Here is a 17121-nt window from a genome sequence, read left to right on the forward strand (position 1 = left end):
CCTAATACAACAATGTTCTGCTCCTGCAATAATGACTGACATCACACGGATCCATTTCAGATTGCAAAGCATATTTGTTTAACTACTTTTGGCGAGCAACAGAAAACGTTGTCACAACAAATGGCACAGGTGAGCACATACATTTTGCACATTCGCGTGGTATATGCTGCTCAGCCAAGTGCCGGTTGCCGCCTGAAGGAAAAGTATATGGACCAACATATTCACTAGTACCTCATTTCCCAATTGCGGATAGCTCAATTGGTTAATGCACCTGCTACAGAGATGTTTTTAGAAGCTAGAGAATTTGAAGCTTTCTTTCTTTTGAGGGACACAAAAGGATGCAAACGAATTTGATAAGTGCGAGCGATTCTGACAGTGTCATGAAACAGCAAGACTGTGAAAAAGTACTACATAAGAAAAGTCAATAGGTCTCACTTTGTTTTCATTCTTTTATCATGAACACATTTGAATTCAGGTGTTTGTTGCAGTTAGACACAAAGTATAAACACTGGATTTGTGATTACCAAAACAACCATCCTGTCATTAGATTGTAGTTGATTGTAAATTGTGATAGACTGCCACTATTTAATGTTATTATCAGCGCCGAGCTCTGGGCGGGAAGGTCCAACGTGTGCATTAAGTACTGTCACCTGGACTTTCCGCCATTTTGGCGCAACCTCTACATAAAGGTCAGCCACCATGAAGGAATCCTGCCATCCCCTGATAAGCTCACGCAGCTGGGGGGATCCGACGTCGGCGTTCTCAACCCCCTCAAGTGCCCAGGCTCGCCACCCCCTCCCCCCCCCCCCCTTCTCGGTTCAAGGTGAAGTGTAAGCTGACAGCGCCTAGGAGCGGCACTAATATTACCCGGGCCGAATCACGGCTGCATTGTTCTCTCCTTAATCCTTGAGTTTTACTAGTTTAGTGACGGGCGAGCGAGTTTAGAAAGGTCTGTCTGAGCGGTGTTTGCTCAGCACACAGAGCACTGAAGGATCCCGCGCATTCCGGGGATGAGGCTCGGAGCGCGAGGCGCGCGCCTCTTGACAAAGCCAAGGGTCCCGCTCAGTGTCCTGGCGCGAGCCCGCGGCCGCCCACCTGGCGCGGGCGGCGCCCTCTGGCGCCCCGCCTTCAGCCCTGCGCCTTTGTCAGGAAGCAGCCCCCACCAGGCAGGCCGCTCTCCTCTTGTTCCAAGAGAGAAATGGGACTTTTCGCGGTAGTTTGTTGTAAATAACCAAGATCAAATAGAAAGGGATCTCCGAGCGGCAAACAAAGCCCTTCCCTGGGAAAAGAAAACGCTCCTTTTCAGGCCTAGCATTTCCTGGAGCAATGCTTTCCCTTTGCGTTGGGAGCATATGAAGGCCTGTTCTTCAATCTGGCTCCATACAAGGATGAAACGAGTGCACCTCACGAGAACACAGGTATTATTACCGCACCCTCCACTGTAGGAGCACAATACCTGCCCAGGTTGACCTCCTGTCTGCCACCTTCCTCAGTGTGCCACAGGCAGCTCTTGAGTCGTACTGAATTCCTTCATGGAGTGCAAAAGGACACATTCGAGGGCCCACTGGACTGGACTGGAGGCCTGTGGCCACGCTCTCCAGTGCCCACGCGCTTGTATGTAAGGCAGAAGTTTTTTAATGCTTTCAATGTTACACATGTTTGGTGCACTACCGTTCCTTAATTCTGTGGCCTCTTGACACTAGTTCATATTAGCGAGTGAATACTAGTGTATGAATACTAGTGTATGAGCACTGCAGATCAAGGGCACAAGTCCTAAACAAAAGAAGTGGGGAGACTAACCAGGTGAGGCAGGGCTTTAAGTGGGCCGGGTCTGTCCGGGTCTGAGCACCGGCAGTTTTTTTTTGGGACCCTCGAAACGGGTCTCTATCGGGCTCTATTTTCACGGCTGGTAAAGTTAATACTTTCTTCATTTTTTTTTTCAGACCCGTTTCGTGGGCCTCAAAAACAACTGCCAGTGCTCAGACTCAGCCCACTTAAAGCCCTGACTGTGCCCAGGCAGAGCATGTCCGCAGCCTGTGTTCAGTGCAGACGCCTTCCCATTGACTGACTGCACGTGCACGCCCCCTCCCGTCATTGGCTCCAGCGCGCGGTTATCTTGGTCTGTCTGAGGTGTTCAAGGCTGACTCGTATCAGCTGCTCCTTTCTCGTTATTTGCACTTTCTCAACAGTGAGGTCGGTGTCTGAAGGCTGGACTGGAACCGAGAGCTATCCATACAGAATGCCACGGAGCTTGGCGAGGGAGGCAAAGAACAGCCAGAGGGTGCCTACTCCTTGGGCACAGTGGTGGCTGGTGACATTTGAAAGTGGTGAGGCGTAAAAGTTTGTGATGAGTCCTGTCACCGGTGGCGAGCAAGCGCCAAAAGAGGGTTTGGGGGAGGTGGGGTGGGGGGGGGGGGGTGGGGGAGGGAGTCGTAGTACGGGGAGTGCTGAGGCTGCAAACTACTGTGGCCAGGGTGAATATTTATTTTGAAGGAGCTTTGTCTGCAAGCGCATGTATATTAAGTTACACACCTTATTTCTGCAGTTAATTTTATTCCTAGGGCCTTATTTATGAAGACCTTGCGCCACCGCTGCGTCACTTTTAACATGGGAAAAAGTGACGCACCGGCGGCGCAAGGCCTTCATAAATAAGGCCCCTAGTCTTTAGTTGGGTCTATTGCATACATCTGCGCCTGCACATAGGCAAGAAACAAGGGGGCCTTGTCACCTGGAGTTTTGAAACCCTGCGAATTGGCACTGCCGAAGGAGCACATAGGGTACAAGCATGCAGCTCCTTTTGATTACAAGCCACGTGACATTACAGACTAGTGTCAGGGCATGTGCAGGGGCGGGGAGGGTGCCACTGACAGCTGCCCGATGCCCGGTGCTGTCTGGAACCGGCTCTTGGATTACACTTCACTCTGGGGTGGGTCGTGGCGGTAGTTAGGTTCGATGGCTGATGCACTACTTAAAGTGGGCATAGTCCTGAGATGTGCACTTCCTGTTTTACAGACACTAGTGAGGCACTTTGGCTGAGCAGTAGTCAATGAAAGGGGGGGTTGTTGGGGGGCGAGAAGGAAAAGCAACTTGCAAATATATACACCGTGCGCTCGACGTTTTAACCAAAGTGTATATAATTCACATTTAAGCTAATCCCTTCCTGAAATATCAATTAGCTAACTTGCAAATAACACTTTCCCATTTTACTTCAAAATCTCCCTCGTCAGCTTGCCCAAGTGTCAGGGGAGGACTTTCAACTCGCGTCGGACACTTCTCTTCTGTTTACAGTGAGAGTCCTGAAAATGCTTCTGCCGGTACATCTGCTGCGAAAATCTCACACTGAGCGTATTTTTCATGGGTGTTATGTATTCTGCAGGCGCTCACCCCTGTTCCTCCCGTGCGCTGCCCTCATCATTCCGACCCTTCTTCGGTCTCCCTCCATCAGGGGTGCTCACTCACATTCTTCCTCACTGGCCAGCTGTAACGCTAATGGAAACCCTGTCAGTGAATTTGGAAAGTCAAATCCTACGCGCGGGGAGGGAGGGGGTGCATTTAATTAAAATGAAATAAAAAACAATACGTTTTAAACTTACAGGATGAGGCATCCCTTCCGCCGGTCCCGCGTCCCATCACGTCTCCGAGTCACAGACGTTGGCAAATCCTAAAACAGGATGCGACTGGGGGCGCTAAGTCCAGCTAGATCCTGCCATTTGACTGGGCATCGGGCGAATGCACGTCACCGCCCAACAGGATCCTATCTTTAACTCCTGCATTGCACTAGGCATGCGCAGCATACCTAGTGTAATGTCAATGGAGTGGCGGTGCGGAAACGAAACCGCCCTCAGCTCACTTGCGCAGTCGGACTCTGCTGGACTCCTGCTGCTCTCGCCTGCGTGCCTGACTGCGCTGTGCGTTTCACCATGACTCATGCGCGCACTTGAGACTGTGAAGTTCACAGCCTCAAGTGCGTGCACGAGACATGGTCAAACGCTGAAGCACAGGCCGGAGCAGTTTTTCTGATGTGTACTGTCACGTTGATTCTGCCAAGTAGGGCACCGCCCCGGCGCCCCTATGGACCAGCCGCCACTGCTTGGGCATGAGGTCACAGAGTGCTGCCAGGGGATTTCAGCTGGGTAAAGGATAGATAGAGGTATCTGCTCTCAGCTCATATCAGGGTCCAGAGCATTCAGGTGGCCTCTGAGCACTGCCCACGGGCACTGAGGTGGTCGAGAGTAAAGTGTGGGGGTAAAGAGCAGCTGGAGAGCACCAAGGTTCTGGATGCAGGATCTAAAGGGGTAAAGTGCAGCTGAGGGCAAGCCTCCCGTAACCCCAGGGGGGTAAGCTATCTGGAAGAAACTATACTTCAGAACCGGCTTTAACTGCAGCCCCACACTGCCACCTCTGCCCGCAGCCATAACAGAGTGAATTTTTGCCTACTGTGGGAGGCAGGATTGCCTAAGCAAGCCCAAGAATAAAAAAATAAAAAATGCTCTTCCTATAACTCGCTCCCATGCAAGGCTACCCTTCGTGTTACAATAAAAGTGCCCCGTGTTCTCCACTTTCCATGATTACTACTAAGTCTCATTTATGCTTGGTACCCGTACATGGCTATAAGGCCGGGGACTCCAGGGTTATGACGAGCAAGACCTGGGCTTGGAGAATTGAAGCTTAACAGTAGTTTATCAGGGCATAGAGCTAGAGGTTATAGTGGTCCTTTCTGTGAATTGCAGGCAAAAAGTTCAATTCTCTGTGTCTGTTAAAGTCCAACCGGTCAATTCCGGAGAAAAATATGGGAGATCTTTCAAAAAGGCTGTAAGCCTCTATAAGTATTTCTGTATTCAAGATGGACAGCTAAGGGGGCTAGAATGCGATCTCTGAACCTATGCTACAGCAGTGAGAGCTCAGTTTACTCACTGAAAAGTGGTCACGGCATGACGTAGTGCCAGCCTGGCACAGTGAAAAACTGAAGAGGCAGAGGACCCCAGCCAGGCGTGCAACACCCATTGGACTCAAAGGGCTTCAGTGGCAGCCCCCCCTCTAACCCCACCCCCCTCGTGTGTGTCAGCCCGCCTGAGACACTACTGTATGGCGGCTTTTCCATATTAATGGTATTTTCATTTGTTAGATGCTGTTTGTGTGATTCACAAGTATAAAACGTAAAACTAAAAACAAAACTGGTCACCAAAATGACTTTTGATCCATTTTGGTTCAATCAAATGACCAAATATGGAGATTAGAGCGTCAGCCAGAAAATATTCTAGAGGTCAAGCTCACAGTAGAGGACCTTCATTCCTACAGAAAGAGAGGAAGACAAAACACAGAGAGAAGAGTGGGGGGGGGGGGGAGAGTGAAAGGAGTGTGTGGATGTGATACGGGTGCAAAAATAATGTTTATACTTGGCTGCCCTTGATAGCCCCGGCTCTCAACCTGAAAGGTCATGCAGAAAAACTGCACAGTTTTAGTTGGGAGAAAGTCACCGAGTGATTCAAGGGATCCCGTGAGCAGCAGTGCTAGGTATCTTGATTTAGACCACGCCCCCTACTCGGATAGGCCACACCCCTTTAAGAGATTTACCACGCCCCTTTTAGAGCACCCCCAGTTATTTTTTCCCACTTAAAGCCCTGAGGTGAGGCAGTATCCAAGTGAAATCATGACTCATGCCATCACAGCGCATGATATCACAATGACTGACATTGCACGTGACATGACAGGAAGTGACCTCACTGGATGTGACATCACAAGAAGTAGTTTCAGATATTAAGACCTCATACATGTTTATCAGGTATATCATTAGTACATTTAAATACATTCGGAGATTTAACAAATGAGATTTGGTGTCAGGGTTGTGCCAAAAAAGTGGCTCAATCCTGACGCAAAATCTGGGCCTCAACTAAAATATCTTTTTTTTTACACCTGGTCACAAAAAAATTGGAAACAAGTAGAAGCATGGCAGTAGATGTATTCTGCTTAATTTGTTGCACAGTCTGCATTTTTTTATATTTTATGGCTGAAGGCATCTGCTGGAAAGATGTGCAGTAAATCTCAGGGAATAGTACTAATGGTGAGAACTCTGGAGGTGAACATATTTGCTGGAGAGATCTGTGTGTTGCGAAGTCACAGATTTGAATCAAAGTAGCATAGCAGGTTAATGTGTCTCATGCAAAGCACATCACGTAACATGCAGGTGACAGATTTTTATTTTATGTAGATAGTAAAGTGGGCAACTGCTTTTACACAGAGATCCTTTTGTTATCTGCAGTTCATAAATAGTAATCATTGTAATATAGCAGTGAGCTATGAAGGACATGAGACTTCTACACTTTGTAACCTGGTCTCATGTAATTCATCTAGAACATTGATTTACACATGTACAGGATTTATTGTCAATGTATAATGTGTATGTTACGTAAAGAACTCTGACACCCTGCATTGGGTTGCGTAGCGCTATAAAAGAAATAAAATAGTGCTATTGAAATTGTTATTAGTGTAAATACTAGGACAGACCAACAAAGCTGACATTCTTACATTGCATACACCTCTTATATACAAGGACTGACCAAAGGTAAAAGCATGCCTCTCTTAAGTACCTGTGAAGAGATAACAAGCTGCGTGCCTTTGTTTCCCCTCCGTGGCATTTACATTGAAGTGTGAGGTTTCAGGCCGCCTCCAGCCAGGTTATTCAAACAAAAGGAGGCCTGATGGCCCCTTAACTTGTCCCAGCTAGAGGTGAAAAAATCTCCCTTGCTGCCTGCACATTGCTGCTGGGAATCGAAAGTGGTCAACGTGCAGGCGCTGCTGAACCTGCCCAAGTGCCTGAAAATAATACTGGGACAAGTTCAGCATATTTCTGTGGGTCCCAAGTTCTTGACGGGGGACAGCGTCCACCCTGTGAAAATAGTGGGTGGATTCCGTGTACCCCCAACTTGTGCCCTGCAGCAGTTTTTTCCAATAGGGAGGGGTGGAGGCAAGGTAGTGGTTAGAATGTTGGATGAGTCATGATACCTTCTACCTCACCCATGTGAGTGTGGTCAAATCAACGTCTCCTGGCTGTGTGATTTTCCTGATGAAGTGTTGTATGTATTGAGGGAGTGTTGCTTCTTGCTGTCCTCCACCTCATCTATGAAAGTTTAGCCAGAATTGTCAGCAGTTGTGAATGTATCTACAGAGGGGCTCAATGGAGTTGTCAGGAGGGGTCGGCTCTTGTGTCCTTATAACAAACTCGTTCATGTGTTCATCAGTCAAAAATCATTACAAACTAGTCCTGCTGGTCTAGGACATACAAATGTATGCGAGTTGTCAGCATAGCACTTAAGAATCTTGGCATCAAAACTTAATGCATCGCTGACACATCTGACTTCCATTCCAACTGTATAATACAGTCTCTTCCTTCATCAGGGTACTCGCATGATATTATTTCTCTCAATGACTGCCAAGCATGAAGTTGAGTATATCTTGGCCTACGGTTGTACAATGCAATTTAAATTTTAGTGGGAGACCCTCTCAAGCCACCTCCCTTTTTATTTGTTTATAGAAATGAATTAATTTCAGTTTCATTGGGGTGGGAACAGCCTCCAAATATCCCTTTCTTAATTACCCTTACCTTCCTATAGCCCTACCCCAAACCCAAAAAATAATTTTACCACCCTATATCCCTACCCACCCCTTAAAACTACAGACACCCTTACAACCCAATACTTTTACCCCCTAAACCCTAAAACAACCCATATCACCGTATACACATATCCACCCCATAAATAAATAAATATATATATATATATATATATATATATATATTATATAATATATACTTACCTTAACTATACTTACCATGCATGGTAAAGACATATGCGTGATAAAGATTTGCGTTGTAAAGGCAGAGTGTTAAAGGCGCTGCATGGTTAAAATTGCCATTTTGATTTAACTTTCTCAGTGAAAAAGCTGGCCAGAGCACGTTTGATGGGCCTTGTACACAAGGATACATTGTAGGGGCAGCAGATGACCTCCAGGACTTTTACCCAAACATTTAATAATCACTTTTGCCATTATCTAAATGATGTTACCTTTAGTGAATGATGTTAGATTCCATTTCTCAAAGCACTGATTTTCAGAAATTCCCAGGTATGTTTTTTTTTTTTTAACCCCTTGGGCGCGGGCGCGATTCTGCGCCTGTGCGGCCGTTTTTAAGAGTGGGCGGGATCATGACAGCCCCCAGCCATCATCAGCACACGCCCACTGTGATGCATGACGGCCGGGGGCCGTCATCAGCATGGAAGGGGTTAAATCATTTGTTCCTACATTTCCTACATCACAATCGAAGTTCAAGGTCATTCCCTACCTTTCCTTCGTCGTTAATGTCCCACGTAAACGATATAGCGTTGTAGGCAATCTCCTCAATGTTACTGATGGTATTGAAGCTCTCTTTATAGTCCGCTGTCAAGGCAAAACATAAATATATATATCTTAATGATTACTGCCAACTAAAACACTTCCCTAAGCTGCAGTTCCCCAGGGGTTAACAAAACTAGACTGGAACAAATCTTGGGTGGATCTTTCATCACCAGTTATGCATTGCTCATAAAATCTTTGGGAAAAAAAAGGGAATGCATGTGACGCATGCCTGACAGGTACAGGCGGGGTTCTACGATGTAGCAGTATTAGCAAATCCACCTCCCATGACGAAGATACAGCTCTTCATAGAAACTCTTAAGTAGTAAACAAGGATCTGCATGTGAGTTTTGTTTCAAGAGCAGGTGATTAATCTGGCCTTCCTTCAAAGAAGGTTGGACCGAGGCTTGGCTTGCGCACTCCGATGCTTGGAACATGGCCACCGTCCGCTCGTCTGCAAACAGATGGTTGTTTCCTTTTTAAAGAGCTGAAAAGGCATTTCCAGGTATAGGGAGTTTGAAGGAGAGGCTCACAATAAGAACTTGTTTCCTACTGTACCACGGTTTAGAGGTTGGATTTGGGGAAGACATTTTACGCAGACTGCAGGTGTAATTCTAAAGCTGATGGGAGGGCACTTTTGGCCATTGTGTGGTTTTTTTGAAAGGTCTATTTCAACATTGCATTTGAGCAGAGAGCATGAGTGCTGCCAAAGAAAACTAGGTTCAAGGTTTGGCACCGGTAATTAAAGAATTTAGGGAAGGGGGGAGGAAGTGCCTTACCTATGTCAATGCATCTTTGTTTAGCGGTGTGTTGTCGTGAGTGCCAGTACTTCCAGTGCCTGAGCTGATCCTCTCGACATTTATCTTCAGCAAACACAACCATGATCACACTCTAGACAAAACAAAACAAAAGGGAGACTTAACAATACCACAAAGCGTATTCCAGAGAAATGGGCATTTACTAAAAATGTATATTATTGTAGTTGGCAAAAAAAAGCATTGTGTGCTGCTGCATGTTTTGTAGTGACTTGTATTGAATTTCCTTAGCTCACTTCATTTGCTCTGCTACATATGTGGCCCTGAGGGTGACATAATAGCACCAACAGTATGGACATGTGTGTTTATGGTGACATTCCACTATGTGCATTTACAGTTCATTTATTATAAATATTTTTTTCTGCATACGTCTGGATACTAATACTTCCTAATACTATCTAGATACAGAGAGGGCCAAAAGATCAGCACACCTTAGCTATTGGTTGTCATAAGTGTCATTCGTGTGTGGACCAGCCCCCAATTATGAGACAATGGTTGAGCACAACTCTCCTTCATGACATATGGAGTTACCAGGCATACAGCCATTTCATTTATATATGATGAGTCTACTCTTTACAAGCCAAGTCTTTTGGCTTGGTGGACTAATGTATCCACTGTTGGGGCCTGTGTTTGACCTCATGGTCACAGGTTCAAATCCCAGTGGTTCCTTTCATCCTTCTGATGTCGATTGAGTACGACTGATTGGTGTACCAATAAACATCTGTTATTCACAGCCAGGATACCCTGCTGGGTGAACATCTGCTTTACAAATACACGTTATGTTTTCTGTTCCCTTTTCACTTTCCCTTAATTCCCCTTCCATGCTGTCGGCAGTGACGGGAACTTTGGGCCCGATTCACAGAACTAACTTAAGACAAAATCCTAAACTTACTACCATTTTCGTATTCACAGAAGGCACTTACTCATTTTGGTATTCACAGAAGACACTTACTCATTTCGGTATTCACAGAAGTTAGGACTCCTAACTTTAGGACTCCTAAATGCCTTCTGTGAATACTGAAAGTCCTAAAGTTAGGATTTTTCTCAGTTTAGGAGCAGTAAAGTTTGGACTCCTAACTTTAGGACCATCTAACTATGCAAACAATTGCTTAAAGAGGGGTGAGGAAAGACACATTCTGGCAATGTAACCCTGGAGTGCCATCCATGTGAGGCACTACTCAATTCCTAAGCACATACGCATTTTAGGCTCTAAAAGGTACTCTTTTTAGGGTGTCTGATTAGCCAGCCAATCATTTCACAGTCAAATTTTCGCAGCCACCTATAAAATGAACATAAGCCTCACCCGGACTTTGCTGATTGGGTGATGTATCCCTTTGTTGCCACTAACTTCCTTAAGGGTGATTGGATAAAACTGTCCCTTGTTAAGATAGGTCATTGTGTTGTCTCCTGGCTTCTGGCGAAGGGACTTCGAAGCTTCCAATGTATATTCAAAGTTGTTGCTAAAGAAAAAACGTTTTGACAAAATAGAGAGTTATTAATTTTTACACTTTAGTTTCTTATTGTTAAAGCCCAAAACTGATCACACATATGCATTTTTCACTTATTCATAGATCCACTGCATAATTAATCATCTGCCTCTTAATCTGCAGATTTTAACAAACAATTCTGTTTGTAACTTAAACGGTTCAAAAGTTAGTAAATATACAGTGACACTTGTTGCTGCACAGTGGAAGTCTCTTTGCAAAGGTTGACTGGTCACCTTTCTGTTGCTTATTGCTATATTTGGGTGCTAAACTGGTACTAATGAGGTGCAACCAATGCCGAGACATTGTTAAAAAGTGTAAAAAAAAAAAAAAAGACGAAATAATAAAGTAATACTATCACAAAATGTGCAGAATTATGCCTCATAATTTGTCTTTTTCCTGCATAATTTACTATGCCGCATAATTTGGCCCTTCCTGCAACGTAATTCTAGTGGCCCTGCACATAACCAAATTAACACAATATATGTAGTAGGGAACCAGGGCTTGTGACCAACTGTTCATTCCTCCGGATTTAAGGAAAACATGGAGACTCACCTCGCTGAAATCTTTAGTCAAGTTATTTTACTGTATTTTATTATTTCAGTGGTTTTATTTAGTGTTTCTACAAAGACCAGTGCACCCACAGCTGCTCCAGTTCCACTTACATAGAGCGTCATAACCATGTGAAGGTACCAAAATGAATTACTGCCACAGAACCTTAAGCACTTAAGAGTTACAGCGAGTAGTCCTATTTAAAAAGACCAATACATATGTGTATTATAATTCAACAGTACATTCTCCCCCTTTTTTTAGAACAAAAAAATTGAGAGCACACTGACAACAGAAAACACAAAGAATTGTTTTTTCTACTATGGGGTCTATTCTAGCAAAAAAAGGGTTATCTTTAGTGCAAAGCTCGATGAAATGTAAGTTTGGCAAGAACAGGCGGGTTTATTCCAGGGCTTTGTTTAAGACAATGTTGCAGTGATTATAATAGGTTTAAACCAATGGCTATTTTGTACCGGTGTTTGCCGGAGCTTGGCATCAGCACTTATTTATAAACACCAGCACTTCAGCATGACAGTCCACCACATGGCGACTGTCTGAATTTTTTAAAGACCAGCAAAGTATCTCACAGGTTCATATATTTAAAACATGAAATGAACTAGCAGCACATCTAATCCATTCTTACAACTCAAGATGGATTGGCTTACGCGCCGAGGATGATGGCGGCGTAGTCCCGGAGCTCCGGAGCCGACCTCTGCGCCTCAATGACTTCCAGCGTCCCCTGAGGCTGTACCTGTCAACAAGCTGCAGGATACATCGTCGGGAAGGGAGGTCGTCCTAATCTCTTCCTTTTTTCGAAGCCCAGACGCTGCGGGGAGAAATTACACGTCCCGGCCGTCTCTGAGGCGGCTGCCATTTCAAGTGCGACACGCATTTCCCTCTTGAGGAGCCGGCGGCGTTCGTTCTCACCCCTGGACAACGACGCTCCTAAATTACGTTATCAGCGAGCGGTGAGTGCTGCCAACATGTAACTTTCTGCAATCTGCTCCATTTTTACCGTTTTTTCTGACAACGTTGGATCTGCTTTTTCATGCGTCATCACTAAACTGCCATACTGTTCAGTCATGCATCCAGTGTTTTCTCTGGGCACTTTTGACAATAATTTTATGTGGGCGCTCTATTGCAAATGAGGACTACAGTTTCCTATATTATTTTTTCTGCTCCACATGCTTCTTGAATGCTCCATCTTTATGTGAGCTTTCACCTGCGCCTTGAGCTGTATTTCTCACCTCTTCCACTGAATGGACTGGTTTGGTGCTGAGAGCGACGCTTCTATGGTTTCTGGACCGTCATGAGCCTTTCTATAAATTGCACTGTTTTTTCTTCATTGTCCTGTGACTTAGTGAGGTGTCTATTCATCATTTGCTGAGACTTTCCCTGGCTTCTTTCATACTCCCATTGCTCCCTGCATCCAGGGTGGTCGGGCACGCTTCCTTGTTGGTTGTCCTTCCTGGATTTCTACCTCAGGTCCCCCCGTTCATACTACTCGATGTGCTGTGGTATTCTATGGGGAGACTCCGCAATTTGAAGCTTGCCACAACCACTAAACTACCCCCTGGTTCAGATTCGGATTCACCCCTTCAGGACTCGGACGCATCCACCATGTCAAGGCCGGACGCCACACTTGGGGCAATCCCTAAGTCTCAAAATGGAGGGAAAGCCTCCTCCGCTTTGCCTACCATCAAGCGTCTTAAAAAGGATCCGCCTTCACCTGATAATAGCTATGCAAGACAAGTGGTCATCTCTAGACTCTCGTGTACTTCTCCTGGAGCAATCTTCGGAAGCCCTTCATTCTACATGTTCGCGTTTTCCTTCACTGGAGGCTGAGGTTCTTCTGCTCAAGAAACAAACTGAGGATTTGGAAAATAGGAACCGTAGGAACAACCTTCGCCTGTACGGACTTCCGGAACTAACAGAAGGGCCCAATCCGACGGCTTTCTTTCCAGCTTTTCTCTCAAAGATCCTGGACGCTCCAACACTGGCCTCTGTCAACATACAAAGAGCCCACCGCCTTGGCCCTAGAGTTTCTTCCAAACCTAGGGGTGTCATCATGCTGTTCCTTCAATTTACTGATCTTTTGCTAGTTCTCTCAGCCGCCAAGGCTAAGAAACAAATTATATGGGAAGGACACCGCCTTTACTTGTCTCAGGATGTCTCCAAGGTCACCGCAGACAGAAGAAAGCAATTCCTGGACTTACGTCCCCAGCTCAGACTTCTTAATGCACGATACGGTCTTCTTCATCTTTGCCTTTTCAAGGTCACCTACAAGGACAAAACCACCACGTATGAAGACCCTGCTGTTCTTCGGGAGTTCCTGCGTCGACAAGGCTCTGATTCTATGGACGTCTCCAGACCACCTTGAAGGATTTTGTGCTCTTTTTTGTTTTGTTTGCTAATGTCTTTTGTTCGTCATTACTCGTGATGGCGTTCCATTGGTTCTTTTCTATGGCTGTTTTTGTTTTTACTGCTACTGTGTGTTAACTCCCTCATACTCCTAACATGTATTTATCCCGTCTTTCTCCTTTATATTTACAGATGTTACTATCCCTCACCCTTTCCTGATGTACTACTTTTGTTTGTACGCTGCCCCTTGGACTCATGATTCCTGAGGTTTGAATCCTGCTCCGTATGGTGTCGTCATTTCCCTTCAGTGCTTCCACCCCCACCTCCGTTTGTGCTTTTCGTTTCCGTAAGTATGTTACTCAGTCGTCCATTTTGGATGTGTACTGTCTTTTTGATCTTATCTGTCTCTGTTTTCTTTCCCTCCTCTCTTTCTCTCTGTCTCCCCCTCTTTCGTTCTGTTTCACCCTTTCCTCTTTCTCTATTCCATCTCTTTGTTACTTCTTCTACATATCATATTCTCATTTTCTTCTTTCTCTCTTATTCTTGATTTGGTAAGCAGAATTAGGTATTACTGTATATTTTTCTTGTTGTTTTCCATTCCATGTCGTTACCTGGAATGTTAAGGGGTTAAACAACCCTATCAAGAGACCGCGAGTACTCTCGCATCTAGCTAGACTTAAGGCTGATGTAGCTTTTATTCAAGAGTCACATTTATCTGAAGCGGAAGCCTTAAAAGTTAAGCGTTGTTGGGTGGGTCATGTTTTCTTTTCTCCCACTGATTCTAAGAAGGGTGGGACTTTGATTTTGTTACATAAAAAGCTAAATGTTTCTGTTGTTTCACAGGAATGTGATGACCAGGGTCGTTGGGTTTTAGTTCACTTACTTATAGATAAGATACCGATTGTTTTATTCAATGTTTATGCCCCCGCTGGTACGGATAAATTATTTTGGCCCTCGATCTCTGCTAAGCTCTCCACTCTCACTGAAAATTACATTATTTTTGGTGGTGACTGTAACTTGGTGTCCGATCCCATCCTTGATCGTCATTCTAAAGTTAGATTCTCTCCTTCTAAGATGCACTCTCAATTTACTAACACTATTTGTAACAATGCTTTGGTAGATATTTGGAGATTGTGTAACCCTGATCTCCGAGAATATAGTTTCTACTCCCCCGTGCATAGTTCACAATCACGCATTGATTACCTCTTTCTCAGTAAACCCCTCACACAGCATGCTATTCACTCTGACATTGGTTCTATTCTGATCTCAGATCACGCCCCGGTACTCGTAGATATTGACCTCCTTCCTTTCTCTCCCCATTCTGGTAGATGGAGGTTCAATAACTCCCTTCTCCTTGACCCTATTTTTTGTAAAGATTTCTCTGATTTTACCACTGAGTTTTTCTTGATCAACAATATACCCACTTCCTCTTATGTTACAGTTTGGGAGTCCTATAAGGCAGCCTCTAGAGGTTTTATTATTGATTTTGTTTCCCGTAAGAAACGTGCCAATGAGGCCAAGTCCTCTTCCCTACTTGCCAATATTAAGAAGTTGGAGCTTGCCTTTCATTCCACAAACACTGAATCCTCTCTTAAAGAACTTATCGCGGCCAAAGTCTCGTTTAACAAATTCACCACTGGGGGGAGGAGCCTAGCTCGCGACCGAGATGGCCGCGCTTTAGCTCGGCTCCGTTCGCCCGCCTGTGTTTTTCACATTTATCCTGCATTTATCCTGCCCCGGGAAGCCCTCCTTGCTGTGTGGTACTATTCCGACGCTCTGCAGGCACTTACCACTTGTTCCAGTTGTCCTGGCTGCTGTGGGTCCGGTGCAGTGCCCCCGACCGTTCCCGGGACTCGAGAGCGGACTGGCCTGGTTCTTCGTCCCGGCTCCTGGGCCGGATGCAGCCTGCGGGCTTGCCCTTCGGAGCGCGCTGGAGGTGATTGGAGGGCCGCTGTTCGTGTGAGCCGGAGGTTCCTGGCTGAGAGACTCCTGTGTGGCAGCAGCCTTGGATGGTGCCGCTGCCCTTCATTATTGGGGTTCCTCGTGTGTTCAGCTTCCTCCCCCTTTGTTCTCCGGTCCGGCCATTTTGTTCTTTGCCGCCCGGACTCGGAGAACGGGACTGGCGACATTGGGGGGCCGGCGAATCCCCTTCTTCTGGTGGCCCCCCTTCCTGTCCGGGGTGTTCTTCTGCCTGTCGGCGGGACTTCTTCTGCTTGACTGCCGCCCCGGCGGAGGTTGTTGGCCGCGCGGCCTGTGCGGGCTCTCAAGATGGCGACCGACCCCAATTGTTTGGGCCGGGCCCGGACGAGCACTGGGGGCCCGCCGCAAGGCCCGGGTGTCGGATACTGTAAATGTTTTCCTGCACTTAAGGGGATCTTGAACATCCTGCTATCCTGGCGGCTCTCGGTGGCCGCGCCACTCCTGGCTCTGGAGACGGTTCCTCACTGCGGGCCTCCCGGGCCCCCGCGACCGGATGAGGCATTGATATCGCGGGGTGTGGCTGGTACTCTCCTGGCGGCCTCTGCCCTGGCTGCCGCCCCGGAGGTGCGCAACCTGACGGCGCCTTCTCCTCCTGTGCTGCCTCCTCTGCCCTTGGCCCGGGAGCTGGATTTTGTTTTGCCGGACTTTCATGATTCTCCTGGTCCCTCTCAATCACCACTGCCCGATGACGTCTCCTGTGCCGGCCCGGATGGGTCGGTTTTTATGGATATATCCTTGAAACTGTGCCTGCATCGTTTGCTACATTCTGTGATTTTCCTGGATCTTCCGTGCTTTTCTTCCTGTGACTTTTTTGGACTGCCGTTGGACTCTCCTGCTGCCTGCCTTCTGTTCTTTCTGGCAGGGTCCTCGTTGGATCGGACCCTTACTGCTTTGGATAAAAAGGGTCAGGGCTGATGAAACCTGGCTCTTATATGCGGTAGCTCATGAACGGTTTGGATGATCTTTGTGTCCTGATATGGTTCTGTGTAACTGGTTAGTGCTCCTGGACTTTGGCCTGATACTCTTTGGCTTCCCGAGGACTTGGACCTTCAACCCGGGCGGGTGGATGGGTGCGTTTACTCCTGTCTTTGGCCCTCCCCCGTGTGTATGTTGGTATGTCTTTACTCCCTTCTTTCCTTCCCTTCCTTCCCCCCCCCCCTTTTTTTGTCTTTTAATTCTAACTTTCCTTGCTCCACTAAATTTCGGGTTCTACTTAGGGCGACAGGCACGCTGCGGGGGGGTAGGCCGTAGCCTTCTGCAGGGGTGCAGGGTGGGCTTAGGGGTGGGTGGGGGGGGTCTGTTTGTGTCGGGGGGTCTTTTTCCCCCCTTATTTTCCCTTTTTGTTCTATGGCTCTTGTGTATTCACTTTTTCGGGACTCTGTCACCTCGTATCTCCCCCGGGGGTTTTCTGTCCTTCTTCCGGTGTGTGGCTGATTGTGGTTCGCTGCCTATTCTGGTATCGTGTTTCTGTTCCATCGCATGCCGGTTTTATTGTCCTGTTTTTCCCCCTGGGGGTGCATGGTCTGGCGGGTGTTCCTTTTGTTGTC

At 46.6% G+C, this 17121-nt stretch overlaps 1 protein-coding gene across 3 annotated transcripts in view; it reads right to left on the reverse strand.

Moving 5' to 3' along the window:
* GRHL1 (grainyhead like transcription factor 1) overlaps nt 1-17121 on the reverse strand; it is an 89751-nt gene that overhangs the window by 53906 nt on the left and 18724 nt on the right. For all 3 annotated transcript variants that reach the window (XM_078647819.1, XM_078647818.1, XM_078647820.1), the window contains exons 6-8: nt 10504-10660; nt 9165-9276; nt 8336-8430 (exon numbers count right to left, since the gene is read on the reverse strand). In XM_078647819.1, the coding sequence (XP_078503945.1) occupies nt 8336-8430; nt 9165-9276; nt 10504-10660 (364 nt within the window). The remainder of the gene's footprint in view (nt 1-8335; nt 8431-9164; nt 9277-10503; nt 10661-17121) is intronic.

The sequence above is a fragment of the Lissotriton helveticus genome, chromosome 6 (assembly GCF_964261635.1).
Source record: "Lissotriton helveticus chromosome 6, aLisHel1.1, whole genome shotgun sequence".
NCBI classification, from domain to species: domain Eukaryota; kingdom Metazoa; phylum Chordata; class Amphibia; order Caudata; family Salamandridae; genus Lissotriton; species Lissotriton helveticus.